This window comes from Dermacentor albipictus, chromosome 2 (assembly GCF_038994185.2).
Source record: "Dermacentor albipictus isolate Rhodes 1998 colony chromosome 2, USDA_Dalb.pri_finalv2, whole genome shotgun sequence".
In the NCBI taxonomy this organism is placed as follows: Eukaryota; Metazoa; Arthropoda; class Arachnida; order Ixodida; family Ixodidae; genus Dermacentor; species Dermacentor albipictus.
The window spans coordinates 173,461,904-173,488,025 of record NC_091822.1 but is presented as its reverse complement, the minus strand read 5'-3'; the positions used below and the strand labels follow the sequence as shown (position 1 = coordinate 173,488,025).

At 46.5% G+C, this 26,122-nt stretch overlaps 1 protein-coding gene across 9 annotated transcripts in view; it reads right to left on the bottom strand.

The window, feature by feature from the left end:
• The window catches only part of Eph (Eph receptor tyrosine kinase), a 785,142-nt gene extending 768,661 nt beyond the window's left edge, over positions 1–16,481 (bottom strand). For 6 of the 9 annotated variants that reach the window (XM_065430498.2, XM_065430502.2, XM_065430497.1 and 3 more), the window contains exon 1: positions 16,105–16,480. In XM_065430498.2, the coding sequence (XP_065286570.1) occupies positions 16,105–16,198 (94 nt within the window). In that variant the 5' untranslated portion in view covers positions 16,199–16,480. Of the gene's footprint in view, positions 1–16,104 lie in introns of all 9 variants that reach the window. The other 3 variants (XM_065430496.1, XM_065430500.1, XM_065430505.1) reach the window with 2 other exon arrangements.
• Positions 16,482–26,122: the final 9,641 nt, after the last annotated feature.

Sequence of the window (26,122 nt, the reverse complement as noted above, 5' to 3'; positions counted from 1 at the left end):
CCTGGTGAGTGGCCGAAGAACATCTGCTATAGTTGCCGTAGTGCAGACCAAGAAATGAATATTTTACCACTTTTATGACTAGTTCTAATATAATTAAACCTTTCTAAGGTTCTTTAAGCACTATGAACGGGGTCGGGTTTTCAGTCGCGTAACTTGAGCTGAATTAGGCGCACGTTTGAATGCCGGCACCCAGGGCAGCATGCCTGTTCGTTATTTTTCTGCGTCAGCTAGCTCAACAGCCAAAACAAAAATTTTTTGAACTTCTATAGTCTAGGCATCTCAATATCTCTTCCAACGTTGCGCGGTTTCTCTATCATAAAAATGGGTGTAAACAAGGAACGCACACGCCATTTTTATCGCCGAACGTAAAGCGGCTTTTTCCGCTGAACGACTATATTGACGGCGGTGCACGCTTTACAGGGGCAACCCGCGATCTGCCGCTATTTGCCGTTCGTTCAGCCCAGAGAGCCGGCACACGACCACCCAAAAGCCACCTTTTTTTTTTTTCCTTTCATCACCGCAGCTTGAACATAGCCCTCGGCCTTTCAGGAATACCACGCCTAGCATCATCCAACGCTCAACTCTACAGAGATATATTTCAATGGCGCCCGGAGGAATCCAATACAATCACCAGGGGCTAGGACGGAGTTAAGAATACCATTACAAAAATTGAGTTTCAGTTTACGATGACTTCGGGCAGACGCTCCACAAAAAAAAACTTTGGATATCCTTGCTTTTTTTGTCAGAGAAAGAAAACAAGCCACCAAAGTATGCGGGGAGTTATCGGCTTTTCAGATTTATTTCACTCCAACCATGAAGTGGGTTTTCTATTCTATCACGAGTACCGCCGGCAACAGTAGCTTGAAAAATAAGCGCCCGCACGCACACATACACAAAACAAAGAGGTAAAAAGCAGCGTTCTATGCACTTTGGAAAGTTCGAAACGCGCGTAAAAACCACTTCGGGAAAAGTGACTCTAGCTCCGCATATTCAAAATTACTTCTTAAATCGATACAGAAAGGCAGCTTCAGAACGCTGCTATTTTTACGAGCTGGAATTTATCTCGTTTCGTGAAGAAACCGGACCTGCATCGCCGTTTCCACTCGTAAACAAGCGGTTTCCTTGCCGCCCGTGCGGAATCAGAGCACAGGAGCAAGAGCGAGACGAGTCAAACACATTCCATCTTCCCAGAGCCTGCTCGACCAGGCACCTTATAAAAAGTCAGGCCTAAACGAGAAACTCTGGAGGCATCAATTCATTTGAATAAAAATACCAGTTACATGAGATTCACCTTATCTTGTTGCGAAAATAAATTTCCCTTATTAGAGGAAATGCAATAATTTATATAACACGTATCTCCTTGCCCGCGATACTGGGAGGCACGCATCCGTCGTGTATCTTGATGTTAGGTTTGTCTGGCAGGTCTGATAAGGACGGTTTTAAGAGTGAAACGCACAGCGAAGCGAACAACAAATGCACGAAATTGCATTTGTTGTTCTCCCGTCAGGTCGCTCAATTTTCTAAATGAAAAAAAAAAGGAAATCGAAAGAGTGAAAAGCAAACAGCGCACATTAATTTCGTCGTAGATGCGTGCCTTTGTAAAAGAGACAAAGCGTCAGATGATTATTTTCTGAAGTTCCGGCTTTTTTTTAGTAGACACTTTAATAAGAACTTAATCGCTCGAAGTATTGATAAGTCTACATTAATGAAAGAATAATAATTACTCCACGAAGAGACGAGAGCAAGAGAAGTAGTTGCTAGTGAAAAAAGAATAGTATACGAGCGTAAAACAGTCAGGCTTTTGGAGAACGCAGACGCTTTGTTCAAGAATAAGATGCACAAAAATGACGGAGCGGGAGAATTGCCTGTGGCAAAAGAAAGTCATCAAATCTGAATCGCAGATTGTCTCGCTTTTTATTTGTAACGATTGCTTGTGCGATGCCTTTTGTCAACCGACGCCGTATTTCTAGAACAATCGCTCAATTTAATGGCAGGAGATGGTACGTACTTACTTCTCTATTATTATGCGAAGCATACTAGCCGCACAACCACGCTCTTCCTTGCTGCGCCGCGCGCGGCCGCGTAGCTACCATATGACGCCATAACAGCTGCAAAGCGTACGCTTAAGATTCGCCTTCAAGAGTGGAACGCGACAGCGTTCCCGTCGACCCGCCAAGGGGTGTAAGACAATGGGCTACGGCGCAGCGACTACGCGCCCCGCATCGGACGCGGTGAGCGTCGAGCAACGCAGCGTTCGGCGCGACAACGAAATGTGCGCCTGAGCAAGCGACGCACGCCTGAGCCTTAGAAACAGCTCGTTTCTAAGGCAACACCGCGTTCATTAGAGGCGCTTTTGTAGCGCTTTGAAGCATCGAACTCGTGGCTCAGTAGTAACGTCTCCGGTAACGCAGAACGTAACGTCTCCGGTGTCCGCAGAAGTAACGTCTCCGGTGTCGCAGAAAAGCCGGTTTTACCGGCTTTTCTGCGACACTAGCTTTTTAACGCTGTCGCGTTAAAATAAAGGCTAGTATGCTTCGCATCCTGGGCTTAACCTTAGCTAAGCCACAGCCATTTTTTTTTTGTCTGTGTTCCGTTTTATATTATTATCCGACGATAGGCTTACGGAGAGGAAGGCCACAACATTTATGTGTACAAGGTCATAACATCATCGTATGCATAGGCAGCTATCCTAATGTTATTCACGTTAGAAACGGCAGCGACGGAGGCAGTGAGTTGCTAACTTCGCACAGTTTTCACTTAAAGTCCACTTAGCATCCACTGAGATAAGCTAGGTTATTTTTAAAGTTCTTCACTCTGCTGATAATCGCCACTCAAAATCCGCTAAGTTATATTACATTAAATGATATTCAATTACATTCCGCAATAAGCGTCGTTAGCTTCCTATAAATCCATTAGAAAGCACCTTTAATGTATGATACGTGGCAAACGAATATATGTGCTGCTGAAAAGCATGCAATTCACTAAAGGCATAGGAAAGCTTGCAGAAGCAGCAAAATTGGGTGGCCAGGCCTTGCATGCGGTGGAATCGAGAAAAGTCTTGAAGTCTAGGCGCACGTGTGCTCCAAGTTTAAAGCGAAAGGCGCACACCAAAGGGTCCACACTAACGCGAATATATAAAACTAATGGCTTCGGTTGTTGAATTTAATGCCGAATATTTTGTTTCATTTTTCTCTCACTGTGGATAGTGATGAACAGGCTACAGAGGTTCCTTCTATAACTAGAGACGAAGGTAAAGGGGCCTTGCAGGATATGACCCGGAGAAAAGGTGGAATGACACTCGATTTAATGAAAGATGGCGAAGATATGCTTTAAAAGCTTCCTATACTTTATAAATAATGCCTCACGAATTTAATTGTACCAGATAACTGGAAGATTCACAACATTTTACTAATCCATAGGATGCGAGACATTAAATAATTGATGAACTAGAGGGCCATTAGCTTGCTTTCAGTATCGTATAAAATAGCCACTAAGGTAACTTCCAATATAATTAGGGCAGCAGTTGGCTTCACTCAATCAAAATAACACGCTGGTTTCAGGAAGGGATATTCCACAATGAATTACGTAATTATCATCAGTCAGATAATTGAGAAATCTGCGGAATACAATCAACCTCTTTATGTCGCTTTCATAGACTATGAAAAAGCATATGATTCAGCAGAGATACCAGCAACCATGGATGTATTGAGTAATGAAGGAATGTAGGAGGCATACGTGAATATCTTCGCAAATGCCTACAAATATTCTACAGCTATCTTGTTTCTCCACAGCAAAAGTAGAAAAATACCTATCAGAAAGGGATTAAGCCAGGAGGCACAATCTCCAGGCTATTGACTGGGAAGGCTCAGGTGTCAGGATCAATGGTGAATATCTCAGCAATCTTCGGTTTGCAGACGACATTGTCCTGTTCAGCAACACTGGGGACGAATTGCGACAAATTATTGAGGACCTTAACCTAGAATGTGTAAGAGTAGGGTTGAAGCTTGATATGAAGGAGACAAATGTATGTTCAATAGCCTGGCAAGGGAAAAGGAAATAACGATCGCCAGTCAGCCTCTAGAGTGTGTGAAGAAGTACGTTTATCTAGAATAATTATTCACAGGGGACCGTGATTATGAGAAGCAAATTTACAGAAAAATTAAAATGGGTTGGAGTGCATACGGCAGGTATTGTCAGATCCTCACTGGGAGCTTACCATTATCATTGAAAATAAATGTGTGCAATCACTGCATTCTACCGGTGCTAAAATATGGGGCAGAAACCTGGAGGCTGACAAAGAAGTTCGAGAACAAGTTAAGGACCGCGCAAAGAGCGATGCAACGAAGATTTCTAGGCATAACGTTAAGATACAGACAGAAAGCGGTTTGGATCAGAGAGCAAACGGGTATATACGATATTCTAATTGACATCAAGAGAAAAAAAAATGGAGCCGGGCAGGCCGTGTAATGCGTAGGGCAGATAACCGGTGGACCATTGGAGTTACGAAATGGGTGTCAAAGGAAGGGAAGCGCAGTCGTGCACGGTAGAAATTAAGGAAATTTTCAGTCGCAAGTTGGATTAAGCTAGCGCAAGAAAGGGGTAATTGGATATTGCTGGGAGAAGCCTTCGCCCTGCAGTGGACATAAAAAAAACATGGGGATGATGATGATTTTAATTATTTTTTACATAAGAAATAAGTGAAGAAAAACATGGAGAATACGTGTCAAAATGTTTGATATTTCCTTCAGTGAGCGGAATCAGATTTGGTAGTCTGTTCAAGTGGACAGCTAACAAACCTCCAAAAAAATGATAAGCCCTTGCAGTTTACGTTGTGGGGATTTGGGGAATTCGACGCGCCATTGCGCTGGCGAATTTCACCCAGTTCTGTAATCCCAGCCATGCCGTTCTTGCTCCGAACCAGTTTTAGCGGTGGCGCTCCACTCGCCATGGTTCGTGGGTGAGGGCGGAGCTAGTGACGTCACGGGGGTGGCCCCTGGTGGCTACTGCCGTGACGGTACGGTCTCTCTTCTCCTTGGGACAGCACCCGGTACGTACGATGCTCTCTCTCATCCGCCGACACCTTTGTGACTAGGATTGAGCTCACGCACGGTGCCTTTGCCCGTGCGGGGAGCGCGTACCTCGTGTTGTATCCTATCCCAACGCTAAGCCTAAGAACGGGTGCCTAGTGCTCGCGCGAGGTCGTACCACGCCGAGCCGCACTCATCGAAGGCCCAAGCCGAAGGAGATTGCCCGAGCTCTCGCGAGTTGGCCCATTGGTTATCGCCAGAGCAAGTAGCATAGCCGCCGGGACTTTTCCTAGCGGCGCGTCCCAGCTTGAGCCTATGCTCTCGCCGCGACGTGCTACAGGCGCCCCTAGCTGTATTTTTCGCCCTTGGTGCGGGACCCCTTTGGTTCCCCGCCGTCCCGGGACCGGGCGTTTGTGCAGTGTTGGGTGCCGTTGGAAACAATAAACGGTTTCCTTCATTTTAGGGCAATACTGTGTTTTTGCGTGCGTCGCTCGGTAGCCCCTTGTGGCCTGAGCTCGCGCGCAGCGGCGCTAGAGGCTGACGGCTGACGCGGCCCTGTGGCTCGCTAAGCTCGAACCCGCGGTGGTCGGTACTCCTGTGAGACCCGAAGACCCCACAACGTACAACAGGCACCCCAGCTACAAACAAACTATACTAACACTGCTGAATATTCAATGAGGCTTAAAATGCAATTCCTCGAATGCAGTACTGCGATCTCAACTAGACGTTATTGATTATTGATTAGTATGCGAGCCTTCGAATATTCGCTTAACAACTAGTCAGAATAGCTCACTTCAGTATAGAAACGCTTACAATATCACTCATGCTTTCTCATAAATGGTGTTCATTGGTAGCTTCAGAATCTCTTGTTTTCTTGGCCTTGCTATTGTTGCCAAGTAGCAAACTCACCAGTCCCCTTAGGCTCGTTTCTCAGTCATTGTAAGTGAATGAATCAGTACATTATAAATATAGAAACTGGTTTCAAAAACCATCTGGCTTATAATGACCGAACTGGGAGTACAAGTATGAAGAAGGTTACAACAGAATTACGATGCACTGTATTTGTCAAAAGAAAGTGCCTCGCAATTTTTTTTTCTTAAAAACACGATTGGCAGGTGTAACGGCCGGCCAGGAATCATTGCACAATACTGCAATAAGCGCATTGCAAAGCTGCTTATAAGAAACACCAAAATATTCAGTTAAACAAGTAAGCTATCTTTCGGCAGCAGTGAGGGAAAAAAATCTGTATTCCGAAGCTGTCAAAACATGGCCTGTGATTAAGCATTTTGCCAGGATTGCAATTTCAAACGGCGCAGTCAAAAATCGATCATCGCTAAAGCTGCCGCTGTCCCGAATTAAGAAGGACGTCCGTCTTTCTTAATTAGAAACACGTTTATTCCGCCAAGATTAACCGATTCCCAAGAGAAAGCACCGTTCGCTCACACAAGGCTGAAACAGAAAAGAACAGACGACGAATGTTTGATCGCGGGCGAGCACCAAATGGAATTCGTTGTCGATGACCGACCCACTTTTGAATACAAAGTGCACACAGGGCGCCCATATTTCTCACGAATAATAAATTTCCACACGATTAAGTGCCTTATTGAGGAAAGTGAGTAATGACTCGTTTTTTGGGATCGCGTTATTGTTTATTTGTTGTGTGAGAAACCCGGTATTGGTTTAGAGATCCGGCGAGGTTCGGTGAAAATTCCACGTCTTTTTTCATGCCGAAACAAAGCCAAGAGGAGAAAGTTCTTGTTCTTCAACGACAACTATTAATCTTCAGAATACCTCACTTGCACCATCATTTGGGTGGACATTAGGTTCTACATATCAATTCGGGAACTCGTTTGCATAAGGCACGGCGTGTCTCGATCTAAAAATTTCAAATGTGCGACTGTACGTTATTTTTGTACGTAATAAAGGTATGTTCTGCGTGAACTACATTCTAGGGAAATGCCACTGTGCTATAGTCTGAGCTTTCTGCGATGGGCGCCTAAAATATTATTGATATTGTATATATTGCGGGAATTTATAAGCTCTTCTATAGCTTATATAGCTATAGCTGTGGGAATTATAAGCTATAAGCTATATTGTGGACTGGGCTTACTTGAACTGGATGTGAACTGAAAGCGACTGAGACAGAATTTATTTTTATTTAGTTTTTTACGACCTGTCGCTATTTGCAGTGCAAATAGTGTGCGTTAAGGTGTAATATGTGTCAACTTAAACTTTCTCTGAACTTTCCAACTTTTGTATGTGCGTGCGTGCCAGCGTGACCCATAATGACAACCTCTCCTACAAACAGATTTATTGTTAAAAAATAGACTTAGCGTAGCGTAGATGCACTACTGTAGGCGTAACCCGGGAGTACCTCCAGACGTATCCGCAACTGCAGCGCTGTTTGTAATCTCTTCTGTGTGACCAACTATACAGCATTTGCAATGTATTTGGTTTATTCGCACGATACTCCTATAAAAACCAATAAAGTACAATCGTACAATTTTTTGTGTGTTTGCTGTTTCACTAGCGACGCGTTTACGCCAGTGGGCAAGGGAAACTCACTCAACCATTACAGTAATAGTAATGTGCACTTTGGGTAAACACGGAGTCCCCGACGAACTTGCTTGTCATGCCCGCGCCATTCCAGTATCATAGTATATTTCGAGCGTTAATACGCCTGCGCTTTGTCAAAACTGCCTAATAACTAAATACGAATATTTCGCGTCTACAGCCCTAAGTGAGGGTTTGTATACTTCTGTAATTTGGCAATTGGGATACGTGACTTTCCTGTGATCATGAAAAGTGCTAAGCTACCAATATTCGTGGTGTAATTGCCAGATTGATGCACGCAACAGTGCCGAAACATATTCATTGCCAGGAATTTTGAACATTGCCCCTTTGGCAATTCATTCAACTTCCCCGATATATACCAGCCTAACTCAATGGACAACGTTTTCAAAAAAAACTATATTTGAAGAGGTTGGCCAAGTTTCAACAAGTTTCATGTAGCAACGTCGACAAGCTACCTCCATCTAGCAAAGAATTGTTGAAAGTAAGTCCACATTTTGAAACAATTTTTGAAAGTGGAACCCATTGAGTTACGCTGCTGTGCTGCGGCAAAGTTCGACAGATTGCCGAAGGATCGATGTTCATAATTCCTGAACGTGGGCCGTTTCAACGTCCCTCGCATCAACGCACGAGTGGTGTTGTTCAGGCAAAGGTAGGATAAAAAGCACGCTGACTATCAAACGTAACTTCATCATTCATGCGACATCCGGAACGATGCCAGGCAGTTCTTCTTTCAGTTGAAATCCTGTCGTGCATAAAGCTGGCGAGCGCAATACTCACAGGCACAATGCTCGGGTATTCTTTCAGTATTTTACACTGGCACAGGTTTCATATTGGATGCTGAAAGTCATTCTCAGAACGTAGCACAGGAGAAGGTCCTTGCACACTTTACGAAACTAGTTTTCTACACTCGTCCTCGCCGGCTTCAGCTTCTGTCAACCTTCCGTCAATTTCTTTGCGGATCTTATCCCGCTCCATAAGTGCGAGCCGGAATCAGGCATCCTAACATATTTCTTTATTAAGAGGTTCAATGACGTCCATTCTCCGGCGCTTCTTCGCGACCGCCCTTCCAGAGGCGACCCTGAGCAAACAACTCCTGAGATACGACTGAGGGCTTTCCCGCACAGAACATGACAACACCGGACGCGTCGGCGTCCGTCCTCCATACAAGGCTGGACAAATGTCTCCCCTTTCAAAAGGGCTCGGCCGGCCTGCGCCGCTCGGGAGGAAACTGCGCCCGGAAAGGCCTGTGCGGTGCTCTTGAAAGCAAAGCCGTGTCCCATCCAAAGGCAACCGGCGCAATCAGTTACGGTATATATTTGAAGGGGGGGGGGGGGGGGCGGTCCCGTCTCGGCCGCTTGTTCTTCATATAGCGCCGACGGCCGACGCCACGCAATCGCAGTAGTTTAGCTTCAGGCGACTTTCGATAGGGCTCGTATTTCTTTTCTGTTTTTGTTTGTCAGCGTTGTTCTTATTGCGTCTCTGCCACCGACGAAAGAAAAAGAAAACGAATGACTTAACACGGCCCATGGTGTTCGTTTATGGTTCTTGCGATCGCGTCAGGCCCCACGCAACCGGCGCCAGCTGGACTGCTTTGAAGCAGAAAAAAGGGGCCAGACGGCGGGTATATTTATTGGTTTGTGCGCATTTCTCGAACACAAGCAACAAAGCTGATTTTACACGAGCAAACGAGACGGTATATTACACAGCGACCTCAGTGGACCCGGTTACTAACGGCGCTTTTGCCTGAAACGCAGCTTGTCGTCATTACTTTAGTCTGCGTTAAAGTAGCGAATTGTATTGCTGTTGCTCCGTTCAGGTATCACAAGGTAAAGTTTTGCGGTGGGTAACAAATCGTCTTTTTAAGAGACCTGTTGCATCACGCGGCCGACCAAGATGCGTGCTGCGTCGATTTTATTTGTTGTTTTCCGTGAAAACTACTCAACAAAAGGACGCTTACGACGCAGTATGCTTCCATGTCGCTTACATTGTTCTCCGGAGAGCATGGACGAACATTGTGCTCAGAAATGGCGAAATGTCTGAATGTTTTTTTGTTTAAGTGATAACCTCTACAAGCCTTCCTATCTTTTTCGTTAGCCTTCACGCTTGACCAAATCACTGTCGTGAGATGGAGCGGACCCTTACTAGATTTTTTTTTCTTAGGTTTTGACTGAACTACACTCGATTGCTTCGTGGAAAAAGTCCGCACACTCGCCCACCAGGTGCGGAAACTTGCGGAGAATAATCACAGCTTCCTACACAAATCCTCGAATCTTTATAACACCCAGTCGAATATTGACGCACTCGACTCGCTATCTTTTATTTTATTTTTTACTTTATTTTTTTCTGCAGTATTATTTTTTCCGAGTGGTTCTCAAGTAATCGGCGAACATGACTAGCAGATACAATGGATGTGAAATCAAGGGTTTCCCGCCTTCCACAATCATTGTAAGGCGTCTTATGTCGACGCTGCACGCTCCTCGCGAGACATAGTATCGTCATCAAATACAATTGAAGCATAGTGTTAGCTAATCTAAAGGTTGAGACACTTGTAAACGACAGGCACTGGGGAAACAGGCAGAATTCTCGTATTTAGGCCCGAAAGTATATTTCAATGCCTGTAACACACACGGCAGGCCTATCTTTACTTACTAAAAGGCAGCTACAAATCACAGGCAATCCGTTTCCTCACATAACGTTGAGTAGCTTGCTTACTTTCACGCAAACTCCAACTGTATTCGCCGAAGCAATTCCGGAGCTATGCACTACACGGCTACATTCTCGTAGACAAGCGCTGAGCAAAATTAGTTATAAAGAAACACTCGGGAACATGGACGAGAAGAAATGGCCGAATGAAGTGCATAAATATTGAGGGCTTTTATTAAGCTACTCTTTGTCTTCTGTACATGATCATCATCATGTGGGGTTCACATGGAGTTCATCATCGCTTGTGAGACTTTCCCTTGAATGAGTGATCTATGCTTTGGGTGTGATCGGTTCACCGCATCTCCGACGCGTAATAAACGTCTTGATAACAGCTGCGTCACAAGCGGTGGAGGTGCTGGGTAGTCGAGGCCGAGATGGTTGATGTAGAAGTGCCTGTTGGCTCGTTCTGCGACATGCTGGTGGACAGCTGGCACAATAGGCGACCTGATCGAAGCTAAAGGAGGTTGAGCGGGGAGTCAGAAGACGGAGTACGGAAGAGTCCTCAAGCGCGACCTCAAAAGCGTGAATACGGAATGGAGGAAAAGGTCAAAAAAGCTGGCGACCGAGTACAGGGTAATTGAAAGTGCTGATAGATGACCAAGAATCATCAAAAAGATATTGAGCGATACAGAGAGGGAACACTGGACGCAAACGATAGAAGAAAAGAAGTCCGTGGAGATTAACGAAGGCACATGCGTGAAATCAGGAGGTGAAACCCCTACGATAACACAAAGGGTGGTCAGTGCCTTGCTAGTAGAGGCCCGTGTTGGTTGCTTGAGGACAAAAAACCCACGAAACAGATATTCGCAACAAGATGAGGCACTTGTCTGGGTCAGCAAAAAGTTCAGAAACGAGCAAGCACATTGTGATGGAATGCCAGGATATTCACCCAGCCAGGACCGTAGGGAACGTCTTCCTTCTATAAGCGCTGTGATTCAAAGCTGATGGGAACTGGTCATCGGTAGAGATTAGCGTGAGACGTTTAGAGTATCGGTGGAAAAGGGTAAGAAATGGATATCGGAGACTTCGTTACAGGCATAGGTAACTTTACAATACAAATATAGAGCTTTTATTGAAGAGAAAAAAAACAAATAGATTGACAAAATGCTAGACAACAATATATGCAGTAAAACCTGATTAGCTCAAGCAGCCTACGCGACTATTTGTCACCGCTCCATTTCAAAGGGTATACTATTAGAAATCAATAAAGAAGAACTGCCTCCGGCTTTGGCGGTGTAAAAAAACAAACAATTATTATAACATTGTTTTCATTCAAAGAGGCTGAAGGGTTCACTCACTCAACGAATACCTTACATAGAGCACAAAAAACTCTCTTGTTGTGACCACACAGACGTCGGCCACCATTCTTCCATGTCGTGTGCACTGTCCTGGGGATGACGTGTCCGATACACGCGCCCGCACTTAGCCATCGCACGGACCGGTATAGGACGTGACGACGCACGTATATACGTCGCCAGGCACTCACGACTCCCACACCCCAGGCGGTGGCGACGCAGCGCGCGCCACAACGAAGAGCACCGTCTAATGCAGACGGCGTGCCGCCTGCCAAGACGGGAACAGATTAGGCCAGGCTCGGCCGGAAGGCCCCCACGGTGCATAAAGCAGCGATCCGCACTCGAGGATCCGAAGCAGACGTCGCCGGAAAATAGAAACAATGGCGCTCGTCCTCTCCTGTACGCGGCCGTCGCCGTCGCTCGATGCCTCGATCCAGCTTTCTGAGAGAGCGGCGCGAACGGATGGAACGACGGGCGTCGGAGCTAATGGGTAAGGGCGTCGCAATGAAGACGAATGCGGTTTGTCCCGTCTTCGTCGGTGGCAGCGACGGGCGGCGCGGGGCGAGAGAGCGGCAAAAATGGAGATGTATGCGCCGCGTGCCGATGGCGACAAAAGAGATGCGTATTTCACTGTTTCGTGGCGGCTCGCTTATTGGAAGAGCTCGCACTCTACGGTCCCTTTTCTTTTGCTTCTTTTCTTGCGGAAATCTCGAACTCTTCCAGGTGGTCTGGGATGCACGCAGATGCGTCCCCGTGTGCGTCCTTCGTTGTTTCGTGATTTTTTTTTTTTCTATGGAGTCCGTAAAACACGATGAGCGTGTGGACGGTGGTCTCCCTGGTAGGTGTTGGAAGGTCCGTGAGCGTGCGTTGGTGAGTGAGTGAGTGAGTGAGTGAGTGAGTGAGTGAGTGAGTGAGTGAGTGAGTGAGTGAGTGAGTGAGTGAGTGAGTGAGTGAGTGAGTGAGTGAGTGAGTGAGTGAGTGAGTGAGTGAGTGAGTGAGTGAGTGAGTGAGTGAGTGAGTGAGTGAGTGAGTGAGTGAGTGAGTACCTGCGCGTGATGATGATGATGATGTGGCAGTGTTTTGTGGCGCAAGGGCCAAATGTGGCCAAAAAGCGCCATGTGCCTGCGCATATATTTGTGTGTTCTTGCATGGTACTTTTCATTCATTCATTCAATTACTCTTTAAGGCACTACACAGGGTAATGCGTGCAAGGTTAATAATGTTCTTTGTGTGAAGCTTCCCCTGTGTATAGACGTCTATTTAAATGAAAGCGATGGGGCCCTTTACACGCAAAAATTTCAGTATTGTCTTGGAAACTTTGTGTCCATGAGCTAACGCCTATTCCTCCGCAGTCTGTGTGATCAGTTTGTTGCTTGGCAGCTCGTAGCATTCTCTTTAACAGCCTTCATTCCTGGGCTACTTCTGGGATACTTTTTCCTGGGCTTAACAGGTGGTGACTGTCGCTGTAGCAGCTGGAGCAGAGCACATAGGATAGTTCACTGGGTCTTCAGGTGTTGGAACCCGAGACCAGGTGACAGGAGGTGTAATAAGCATTAAAAAAAATCCAATGAGTATTCTAAAGAGAGAAAAAAAGAACATGAACAAGTGTCCTTTATTTGCGTGCATGTAAATCTAAGTACACGAGCATTTTGCATTTCATCCCCCATCTAAATACGGCTTCCGCGGTCGATAATTTGTCCTTTGCCAATTTCAGCGCTTTTTTGTAGTCTGCAATTACTTAGTAGTAGGTATTACATCGTGGCGCCGAGGTGATAACATTAGAGGGCGCGTGCTTATTATTAGACTTTACCAGCTTTAGTGGAACAGATGCTTCTATTTGACATCCAACCGCGTTTAAATAGTTTCCAGGTAAAATTTACAGGCCGCTCTGAGAAGCCCTGCAATACTTCGTCTATGAAAACACACAACTAACGATTAGTAATGGCGTCGAACTCAGCAGCTGAATATTCTGTGATATCTTTAGTGTGATTTCATTGATGCTGTGCCGCGAAATAGAGAAAATAAGTATCACCCAGCCCCGGAAGGTAATCAATGGTAATGCACATATCAGGTGCTGTAGTAAGCGCACGATCTAACACACTCGAAGTAGATGACGTAGTCCACATTTATGGAGTAACAATTTGTTTAAGCGACTCCTAAACCACCTGTGACGTTTACAACAATTTCAAATCAACGTACGCATAATACACGTTAAACTTCGATGCTCCCTTTTGGCAAAAATGGCAGCGTTACGCGCCACGGGGAGGCCACAAATTAAAAAGAGTCATTGTTTCACCCGAAAGGCGAAGCATCGATTGTGATAGCAAATTACTGGACGAAGTAAGGATAGGAGTTTTATCGGCCGTATGAACTTGTAAACATTCGCTTACTAATTACAATAACAAGAATGGCGTCCCGCATGCACAAGCAAACATGAACGCATATCACTCGATCACGGAAACTCGCTGTCAAAACGCTGGGGTGAGGAAGCGCGGTAGCAGCAGCGAGCGAATTGACCTTCGTGCTGCCTCTCGCTTCAACGGGAATTAGGCGGCGAAAACAGCGCACACGAAGCTATCAGCTCTCGGCGTGCACCCTGTCCACATCGCAGATCGCTTGCTAGATAGGGCCCGCCTAGCCGCGCGCGGCGACGTCATACGCAGCAGCCGCCAGAGTAGAACGCCCCCCCCCCCCCCCCCTCCCCTCGGCGACATGTGCGCGACGGAGGCCGGCGCGCTTCTTCTCCGCTTTCCTCCCTCGCACGCGCGAGATTGAGCCGCCATCATCGGCTCACCTTCGCACGGTTTCACACAAGTCAAGTCAAGTCAAGTCAATTTATTTCAGCATTTCTTTTGGCGTGTTGACATCGGTGGTGTGGCACAGTCGGACCCAGAGCTTCGACTCGAAGATGGCGTGTGCCCGCGGCACACGCCATCTTCGAGCCTTTTTCTGGTGTGTTGACGCACCCCATAGCCTTCACCGGACTGCATGGGAGTCGGTGAGAGCACTTGACGAGGAGGAGAGAGCTTCTCTGGGGAGTGTAACGAAGGTAACCGAGAAACCGTGGAGACCGCGTAGTCGTTAATGAAACACCTGTAATTTTCCAATTACACCACCGTTTCGAAAAGAATATTGCGGCTGATTGTTCACTGTAGACTGGCACACAGCTGCCACTATATAACACATTTTCGTGCTTAGAGAAGTGTAGGGGCTATTTAAAGTTGAAATTGTCACAAAGGCTCTGAAACATTGCTACAACGAGTACAGTTCAAACTTAAATGAAGAGAATAAGTTGAATAAACAACATTCGGGTATTTGAAATCACCCGCAAGTAATTCAGAAACGTTTGGGCAACATGTCAAAATTCCGTAACTAGCATTACGGAGGTCATTTAGAAAGTTGCTACTGTAAAACGAAGAAGAAGAACGATAAAGAACGTGGAAGGTAATTTGAAAAAAAAAATTTGATATCAAAGTTAAACCGACACCAGTTCTAAGTCACTAACGAAGCGAACACGAAAAGAAAAAAAATTATCGGCAACAGTAATCAGAAAACCGCCGCCGATTCTTCTAGCTCTGTTTTGACGGCAAACAATGAAACGTTTTCCAGAATCAAAAAGTTATAAATTATTTGCATTGAAGCCATCGTGGCCATTATCTTGGAGTACTTGCACGTCAAGAAGTTGCGTAAACAAGAAACTCGACAGCACGTTAGCATACGATGGGCACGTCTTGCATCAAGCAACCAAGCGATAGCAGGAATAATCCGGTGAAACATTGCCACCGTCAAAAACCAAAACAATGTACCCGTGAAATGGTGCACTGACATCATCATGGTCTTCAAGTTCGAGTACTTTCACGGTAAAAAGCTGCATCTATGAGCATTAGAGGCTACGCTGAGCAGATGCTCCTCCTTCTCATTCCAATTTTCTGAAGGGGAATCCAGTAAGCCACGGTACAAAAAACTGCCACGTCGTATTCTGCCGTCAAATTTGGCCTGTATCTACAGCAGCCTTGCATTTTCTTTACTTAGATTTTCAACCAGCTTCCACCCCGCCCCCTTTTTTTATCTTGTAATTCTAACACTTGCGCTATTACACGGATGATTAAACAGCAGGAAGTCGACAAGTGTTACCGTCTACTCCCGTTCACATCTTTTTAGGTTGTTTTTTTTTAATTTCATTTACATGGGCCTGCATAGCCGCAGGATTCATTTTCCTTTCTATCACATCCCTCCCCTTGATTTTTTCTGAGTCTTTTTCACTTAGGTCACACTGGCCACTGACGTTCAATGTCGTCTATCATGTCGCCTAATTTAAGTTTTTGTACATCGCTCAATTCATCGGTCGGTCCAATGTTCTGTTGCGCATATTTCGACAGCAGAATTAGCGCTACGGTAAAAACAACGCATTTACATAAGACGGACAACATAATTCCCGGCTGTGCGAAAAGCACAAGGCACACATTGCTAGACTGTTGGCAAAAAAAGGTGCAAGTATTACTAACCTGGCAAAAGAATCGAACGTTGCCAAACAATTTCGAGACTGCCCCCACGGTCATTGCACGAAGAAGCATTGCCAAGAAGCAGTGATTCCGCCATCGGCTCTTGTCCAGCAGCGGTGATCACGTCTCGGTCGATGCGGTGGCCTTGAATTTAACAGCGTCCCAGTGGCAGTTGCCCATATGTCTCAAAAAATAATATCACCGGTCAAGCACTCCGTACAGATGGTTAACCTGCGAAGCTTTATCACTGGTTTATTCACAACTTTTGCTTAAATGACGGCTTGGTAGGCTGCCGGATCCTTGATACACAGTTGCTGCTTGCGCTCGGCTGCATGAGCCTGTTCTTGTGGACGGGCTGCAGCATCGAAATGGCGTAGACGAGCTCGTTGCCGGTTCTGTTCGCGGCGCTGCTGATCGAAAGCTGTCTGATCCTCAGGAGTACGTATGACGCGTGGCCTGCCATTTTCGGAGCCCTCGACTGCGACAGAGAGCAACGACGTCACTACTGGTGCATCTAATCCAACACCACATAGATAGCGCAAGGCCTTTATCAGTCCAATCCATGACGTCATGTTACCTGGCCCGACTCCCATAGAATCTAATGAAGATGCTCCCAAGTAGGCAACAGCGGCTTTGACGTCCCCGCTTTCACAACGCCAGCCATGTCAATGGAAATTTCGGGCGAGGTAGCTTGACGTCATAGATCGGAGTAAACAGGCCTTGTGGTATCTAGGTGGTGTTGACTAACCGCGTGCTTCTCTTTCTCTCTCTTTTTTTTTTCGCGCATGCCTCATTTCGTGCTTGCCGCATACTGCCGCATGCGCATGCCGCATTTTTTCGCGTTTGCCGCATGCCTCATTTCAATGGGTGCGACATGCGAGAACATTCGTGTACTTATATTTCATGTACTTAAGGGATACGAAACCACTCGTGTACTTAGAAGCACTGGTGTACTTAAAGAACCTTAATTTTAATTATTTATGGGGTTTTATGTGCCAAAACCACATGCTGATTATGAGGCACGCCGTAGTGGAGGACTCCGGAAATTTCGACCACCTGGGGTTCTTTAACGTGCACCTAAATCTACGTACACGGGTGTTTTCGCATTTCGCCCCCATCGAAATGTGGCCGCCGTGGCCGGGATTCGATCCCGCGACCTCGTGCTCAGCAGCCCAACGCCATAGCCACTGAACAACCACGGCGGATTAAAGAACCTTTCCCAATATTGTTCCAGACTCGCCCACGACGGCCTGCCTCATAATCATATCCTAGTTTTAGCACGTAAAACCAGATAATTTATTTTAATGTTTAATCCTAATGTTCCTGATGTACATTGTTCACAAACTATGCCGAAATGAGAACACCGAATCAGATGGACGATGCAGTATGTGTGCTGTTATGCCTGACGATCCCTCAGAACAAAGGATGCTTCACCGGCAGACATGCGGCTGTCACGGGTGCTGATCACGCCTCATCGTTCACTCAAGGCAGCTCAATCAGCGTCACTCGAGTCTTACGGACAGGCAGCCAGGTTCCAGATCTTCGGCTTTTCGAGCACCCAGAAATGACAGCTCGCTTCAAGACAAAAACGTCGGCCCTCCTGACCGTCTCGAAAAGGCCACTGATCGATGCCAGGGTCATGTCGGGAACTCCCGGGGAAAACATCGACGGCAGGTTCACAGTTTGTTACGTGGTTACCTCGTATTGCGCAACGTTAGAGACACATGGGTCATTGGGAAACGGAAGGTGGTGAGCGATTCGGCGTTTGTGATTGGCCAGTGAATTCTCTCGACGAGAGAAAGAGGGAAATAAACGGCATAAAAAGCTGATCCGGTAGGCTGTGAGGAGGAGACGCTCGAACATTCAAGGGCTCTAGCATGTAGTATGCTCCGATATTTGGAGCCACGTTTGTAAAACTGAATTTTGTACCTTGTTGAATATAATTATTTTTCTGTTCTCTTAACCGTCACCCGGAACCCTTCTTTCTCCCGGCACCTGGCACGGCACCATTCATGGAACCTTCGTGGCCACATGGACCCCGACTTTCACAACAGTGCCGACGACGCGGTGATGTCACGGCGTCGATATACGACGTTTGTCGAGGGTAGAATTGTGATGAGACACGTATGCACCAGTATGCCCAGAAAAACGAGAGAGAGAGATAAATTTTATTGAGTGAAAGGCAAAGAGTCCGGCCTCAGCCAGTCTCATCTAACCTGCTACTCTGCACGGAGGGGAGGAGGGGAGGGGGGTGGTAGTAGGGAAATAAGAGACGGGATGAATGATAATGACGGCAGATCAGAGGTACGCTAGATGCAGGATGGTTCAGCACTGCTAATGGCATGAGCCCACATCGATGTTGGGGAAATGTTCCAGAACATGCCTCAATGAACATTGTTTCATGTCTTGTCAAGCGATCACTGACACAAGGGAGGATCTTTGAAAACCTGCCGGACATCGATACACACAAAAATAGTCGACTGGTAACCAGCACTCATTCACGGGCGTACGAAGGAGAATAAAGTCTATGTTTCGTAAGGTGTTGCAGAAGAGCGGCAACGAGCAGCTCCGGCACGGCAAGCAACTTTAGAGAGGACTTGGCAGCCGGCGTTTGCAACTCGGAAAAGCCACGCGCAGAGAGTTAAGTGGACTTTTCAGCATGCTCTTAATCCCCTCTTTATCTTTAGTTTCAGCAGGATACATATGTCAACGCATATAATGATTCCAAATCCCATTATGTCAAAGTGGCCCATATCAATTCTGAAGGTTGGGCACGCACCGTGTGTCACATACCCAGTTTCACAAGAGGAGGTAACCCAACTATGAGAAATATTAGCAAATTAAATAAGCCGTTCAACAATATGCGTTATGCCGTTAAAAGTTCCACGTGCTCGAGACTTACGACCCGACGTTGTATTACAAGATTTATGTTGTGATTTAATATTTGATTACCCAGAACACCGGCGTGTTCAGCGGCACTATTCTGTCGGTCAGCATTAAGTGCCGGATAAATCGGCGAGACAGTACTGAAAGGCGCAAATCCCGCGATAGTATGCAAAGAAAGTTTCGATTTAAACATTATCTTGGGAGTATTCACTACGGGACACTAATCGCTCAAATGTAGCTTCTGCAGATAAAAACCCAATCGAATGTGAAAATACCACAGCAGTCGTTCGCATTATGGTTTACTGATGAATTTGTTGACAAGTTTACGGATGAGTTTACTGATGAGTTCACTACAGTCACTTTTCTCAGAGAAAAGGTTCCCATCGTTATGAATTGATACGACTCCATTTGTGAACACGCTGCGTAATCCGTCGACACTCTACGCAACCCGGAATGTGGAATCCTCGTGTAGGATCCTGCCTTCCACATAGGAGGCACGTTCAATTCCCCGGCACGCCCGCCAGGAGCTATCAGAGCATCCTGCCTGTGACCCGTTTATCCTGTGGCTCTAACATGCTTTGTCTCCCTCGAGCAAACATGCTTGATTAAAGTCTGGACATAATGCGTGCCACAGACACCTCGTGGTTGGTCTTACGTTAACGATCTTGATCTAGAAACAAAGCCACTCCTGTCTCGCACTCGGATTATAACTTTTTCTCGAGTGCTTAGTCGTACTGGCAGCTATGCAGGAGGGCGACCGACCGAAGCACCCGCTTTATTTTTTCTGTGTCCGTCGTGGTATACAACGACGCGTAATGCTAGTGAAAACAAACATTTAGAAGCTGTTGAGCTTGGTAACATTTCTTCAGTTGCAAATGAAATTGTCAGAAGCAACAAAATTTATGTTTGGCCCCCGCTTTCCTTTCTTTTAAGAATGTCGTTAATGAAATAGCACAACTCGAAATTAAAATAGTGCTTCAAGTAGGATCGTGAAATGCTTAATCAACTTTAAGTTATACGTCCGCTACCCAATTTACTGTAAACGCATACACACGTACAAGCAAGCACACGCACGAACAAATAGATACGTTTTACTTCCCGCAAATGTTGTTTTATTTTTTATATTTTATAAAGACAGTGTTATTTCCCGATCAATAGAGATCATCAATTTATTACGAGTGTTCGTGCTTGAACAATTGTGGTGTCTGCATTTAACATTCACATACTTTACTGTACGCACTATACTAAGCTGCGTTGTGTTCAAGCTTGTAGATGAGATGAAACTCTCCATAACGGCATTTAGGCCACATCAGCCTGCGTCTAACGAAAACGGTGCCGCATTGCCAGAAGCCGTGCTGGTGCCAGCTAATCATCGGTTGAGTCCAAAAAGCTACAGCCACGCTATAGAGGCTCATGTCTATGGCATGTAGGATAAAACGCGGAGTGCTTTAGCGATTGGCAGCTTTCTTCAGACGCTGGCTGACTCCACCGAAAACCAACAGAAACGTTTCTGTTGGGAGGTTGGTGGCTGACCGTTGGTGGGTGGTTTGCCGGCCAGCCAGCAAGCCACCCAACTTGTTAGTGGGCCAGTTTGTTAGTCAGTCAGTTAGCCAGTTACTCAGCCGGTCGATCAGCTAGTCGGTCAGCTGGCTGGTCGGTCGGTTGGTCGGCCGCTACCACCGCACTCATTTACACTCCTGCGCAGTTTTGGACAGCTGAAAATGGTGGAAGTATGTTTTGTCAGGTTATTAGAATGTATATGCCCCGGTATAGCACTAAAGGTCGGCCACGCCACAGATATATCTATTTCTGCCTGCTTAAAACACTGAATCCCTCCTCCCTCGTCTGACGGATAGGAAGAGGTTAAGCGGGGTTCTCCGTTAACAGGGGTCAATGACTCAACGGGTTTCGCGCAATCCCTTTCGAACTGAGCCTGTTGCTCTCTCTGCCGTTCTCCCTCTGTTTGCCCTGCTACGTAAACACATAACTCCTCTTCCCGCCTCCCTCTCGCGCTCGTCTTCGCTTTCGTTTTACGAGAACGGATCTCCCTCCCCCGAAACAAATGCGCTCGCCGAGTTTCTCGAACCCGCCGTAATGCATTCACGCGCACGATCTCGACATCGGAAGCGTGATCTAGCGCCCTGCTCCCGCATGCGAAATTACGCACGGAGTAGTCTCGCGTTCGTTTTTTGTTTGCCTCGCAAAAGCCTACAGAAACGATGCGCCCGGGAAATGTTTGCTTCCATCAATTCTCCAAGTCACAGTCAGATCCGTTCTTGTCTATACGCGGAGTCGCTGTACGTGATAAAGAGCCGCGCCAGTGTTGTGATTTCGTCACCCGTTTTTCCCTCTTTCTACACAGTTTCTTCTTTTTTTTCGAGTTTCTTTTTCTTCGATATAGCATAGAGATAGATAGAAACCGATAGAAAGTACAGGGAAGTTAACCGGATGCGTGTTAGGTTTTCTACCCTAAGCCGGCAGAGGGAGCTAATTGATTGAAAGAAGCAACGAAATAAAGCAGAGAGAGAGAACACTGAAAAGGTATACATAAAGACGGTAGTCGGTCACCGAGTCGGCCCCTGTAGCTTAGGGATGACAGTTTGAAGTCTAAAAAAACAGGAAGTGGTAATCGTCAGCGCTGACATTCAAGTTGTTTTTGAGGGCACAGGGAACTGATACAACAGTTTCTAGCTTTTCTGTAGCCCACTGTGCTTTTTATAGTACAGTGGGTTACAGAAGTATCTTCGCCGACGTAATAACCCTCAGGAGAAATGGATGCGTTTGCCTTGTGGTAATGAGTACTCGCGCTTGGCTGGTTGGTGCATTTTATTGTTGCACGTCGTAACAGGTGTCATTTTCATGCATATTTCTCATTATGCTTGCGACGATACTTTGGAGAATAAAGCGCTCAAGGCAGAGAACGCCTTGTTCGCATTGCAATAAACAAATTTTGCCATAGAAACTGAACAAAACAGCACGATACTACCGTACAAGAGTAGTAATAAGAGGACGTTACAGCTGACTTTGCAATATTCAATTTTTCAACTTAGTCTGGTCTGCCGAAAAATAATTGCGTAAGCTTTTACCACATAGTTGAAAAAATCGAAACGTCGGCACTTACGGCAAGCGTGTGTAGCGCTCAACTGACATGCGCATGAGGAAGAATAACATGAGAGCTATTAGACCACGACACCGATTAAAGTGTCACTCCATGGGAATACCCTTCAACGTAGTAACCTATACCCTAAGCGACTCCGTTCTCCACAAATAGTAGTTGATCGTACACACAGTCTTTTGCGTAAACGAATCGAAGTGATCGTTTCGTTCTTCTCGCTTTAAATGTGACAGGCATGTTTTAATAGGCCCAGGCTCCTCTGTAAATGAAAGAATCATACAATTTGTTAAGCGGGAAGTGCATGCCAGCCGTATGCAACATGTCGTTACTTGTCCATAGTTATTCCTACTCGACCCTGGTTAACTAGACGCAGGAACGGTTTACTACCCTGTGCTGGCAGAAGGAGATATAGAGACGAAAAAAGAAAATATGGTAAAGAAAGAGCACTAGTTGCGCAGCCTACGTTGAGTATTTCCGGTGTACCTGGCACCTTCACTATTTACTTTTTCCCACTAGTATCGTGCTGCTTTGTTTTGTTTTGCAAATGAAAGATTGTTTAGTGCAGAGATGTGAAAACACTCTGATCATTTTGTAGAATATTTCTTTCCTTTTATACTGACAAGACCCCAGGATCGCGTTCCATGTGTCTTCTTCGGGAAAATTGGTTTCTAGTTTAAAAAAAAGGTATCCGATGTAAGTATAACGAAACACGCATTCGGTGTACATCAGTTCAAAACGTTTCTCTTCTCCGCCTTCCTTTTCTTTTTCTTTTTCAGAACAACCTTTTCTTGCGTGAGAGGCGTTTGCATAGCCTTCACTTCCCGCTCCACAACCAGCGGTGCCATATGCCAATCTAAGCTGCAAACGAGCGTCAAATTTGCTGCTCGTTTTACTTTCAGAATTCAATTTGCGACTTCGAAAACTAACAAGAACCGGAGGCGTGGCGCTATGCTGGCGAGAATCCCGTAACAGCCTCCATCGAGTTCTCTCCCAAGCGCGCAACCAGGAACCGCCACTACTAACGACAAGCCACGCCCGTTCCGATCGCTGTCGTGCCTTCTTTTCAGCCAAGCCGTCGTAGGCTTCCAGAACGTGCGCGATGCAACGCGGCTCGTCTTGTTTGCCGCCGAGTGGGCCGTTATCTCTGCGCCCTTCTCGGGAACTTGTTCAATCTTGCACGTACATAACCTTCCTTTTTCTACTTCCCCTCTCTCTCTGTCTCTTTCTCTCTCGAGACATCATTAAAAATTTGAAGACACCTACGCGTGTCGTACACGGCTACACGTCGCCCGGCTAGAAGACTCGCGCAAAATAGATAATTTTAAGCAATGAATAAGGAAAAAGCGACACGGTCTGATCGCCTATAATCGGAAGTGACAGGTCTACACGTTCGCGCTGTGCGAATAACAAGACCACTCTTACCAACAGCGTCTTTGCAGCTGTCCTCGTAGATTGCAGAAGTTCTCTATACGAGCCGAAAAACTCATGATTTCTCTTGAACAACCTAGGTAAAATAAATCGCACGTTTAAAGTTTTGCTGGTACTTCTTCTTTCTCGCCTTTTGTTTTTATGTGAACTCCGCCGATCTTTGCGTAAGTCTGCAACAAAAGACTCTGTGAATCGCATACTTGCTAAGCGCTCCACATAGTTCCAGAGCGTCGTAGATATTTACGTAGTGTCCGCCGGCTCAGCCAATACACGTCGTTCAAGAGTAGAGAGGAAAGCTGAGCTCGATACACTCAAATCGGCGCCTGAGTCATTCACAGAGCAGATATTCAAAAAGATTTCACGCGGGTTCGCTCGGTGTTACCAACCCGCAAACGCGCCATCATTCGCGATATTCCATGCGAGAAGCAAGTTAATTTAGCTTCTCATTCATACTTTTCATCTAGTTTTGCTTGTTCACACAACGATGAGCAAGACGACGACGACAAGAAAAAAAAGCGAAAGAAAGAAGCACAAACTGAGCAATCTCACAAAGCATGAAGCTAAGATCCCGAAGGAAGCTATAAACTTTGTGCGCTCGGTCGCGCGCTGCGAGAGTTTACACCCGACACGTAAACGTATACGCTCGCTTCCCTTCCGAGCCATTGCCTGTCGACGTCTATCTCGCCATGCCTCGCGTCTAGGCTGCATCCAGTGGTCTCGTATTTTTACTCCCGGCACGCCTACTATATACTCCACCGCCGCCATTGCTTTTCCCGGCTGTTGCTCGCCGCGCGTGGTATTTTTCTGCTTGCTTGTCGACTTGTTTCCTACACAGCTTCTCGGATCTCTCGACGGCGAAGCGGCAACCGGGCAGACTTGTGGGTGTGTGTATGTGTGCCTCCTTTTTTTTTCCCCCTTAACACGCAGCACTGTATGCATTGACTAATGCATAGCGCCGCTGAGGCGTTTCCTATTTTGCCTCTTCTCATAATGCGTTTACTTGTTGCTTCGCTTATTCCCCGCATGTAGGAAGTGAAAAAAGGAGGATAAGGCGGTGTTGTGTAGGAAGGGAACGAACGGGCGGCCCTGAGGCTTCGCGTTTTTCGCGTACATCTCTGGACCGCTTGCGCGGTTTTTCTCTTTCCGTCCGATTCTATCTATCTCGTCTCTTTGTTAGTGCGGCAGGAGAAGCCTGTGATTGGGCAAGAGCCCCCAGCGTCGGCCAGGCAGCGAAACCTCTCCGGGTGGCGTATACAAGGAGGCGCTGGGCACTTTTCCAAATTGGAGTGAGCGTTAGCATGCACACACGTGGGAGTGGCGCGCCGCGCACACACACACACACGCACTACGTTTCCGCTTCTTCGTCTTCCTTCGTCTTCCTTTTCTCCTTGGTATCCGGTCTTCCGCATCCTCCATTCTTTCCCTTTTGCTCTCCCTAGAGTATAGAATGTTCCCAAAAGACTTCCGGCGCCACTAGCGAGCCTTGCGCGGGATCTTCTCTATTAGCGTGTAAGCCTGGCTTTATTTTTTTGCCGCCTACGTTTCCCGTCGCTTCGCGCGCGCAGAGGTTCCGCGAAAGAAAATCGGACAAGAAGCGCGCCTAGCGGACGCACTGCTTCGGCGAGCGTACGTACTGTACTGCTTTTGCGAGCACGCGTTTGCGGTACATCCAAGCCGGCGCGAATCTTCGCCTATGTACTCGGCTAATCGTCCCGTCCGAGCCAGTGTTATTCGGCGCGTCGCCGCTTTGTGGACATGTCTAGATAAGGCAAATGACACGCTTCCGGCCAGACTGGCGACTTCCGAAGAGAGCGCCGCGATCGAGCGAGTTGTACTTCCCGCACTTAGCTTCTTTTTTTTTTCCCCCTTTCTTTGTCGTTTCTTTTCCTCGATGAGCATCGGAATACGCTCTTGCCTGAGTAACTTCCCTAAAGATCGAAGTTTTCGCCTCTGCGTTGGCGTTTTGTGTTGGTGATAATAATGAAGGCCGAGCAAATGGGCAGCCGGAATGACTAAACGTCGGTCGGAAACTCAGTGTGTATGCGCTTAGATCCTTACTTATCCTTTTGACGTCGGTTGACTGTTCGCGTACTCGGTGCACAGAACCGCCTTTAACGAAGAAAAGGTTAAACGTCGTAGAACCCAAAACACGCAGCAGAATTTCACCGATATAGTTAAGCTTAGCAGAAATCCTAAAGCAATGGTTTATAACTTCCGTTATAAGCTTAAGCACAAGCGTGCCGTTGTGGCGTTTTCGGGTTTTGGGCTTTTTCGGTGTACTTGCGAAAACCCTGGCCACTCTCACTGTTATTAACGAAGAATGCAAGTTGTAATCACGGATTATTGGTGGATAAGGCCCAATAATTGGCAGTAGAAATAAGAGTACGTTAAAGCCGGGAAATAGCTCAACCGAGTATTGAAAGGGCGGGGTTCCGGGGCTAAAACTAAGACCAGTGAATATGATGTGCCGCGGCACTCCGCGCTGCTTTATTTGTTGTAGAAAGAAAGAAAGAAAGAGAAATGAAACATGAAAAAAGTGTCCGACGATTGCGCTTCTTGGTAATGCGATCTTTGAGCGCAGCTGCTGCCTTA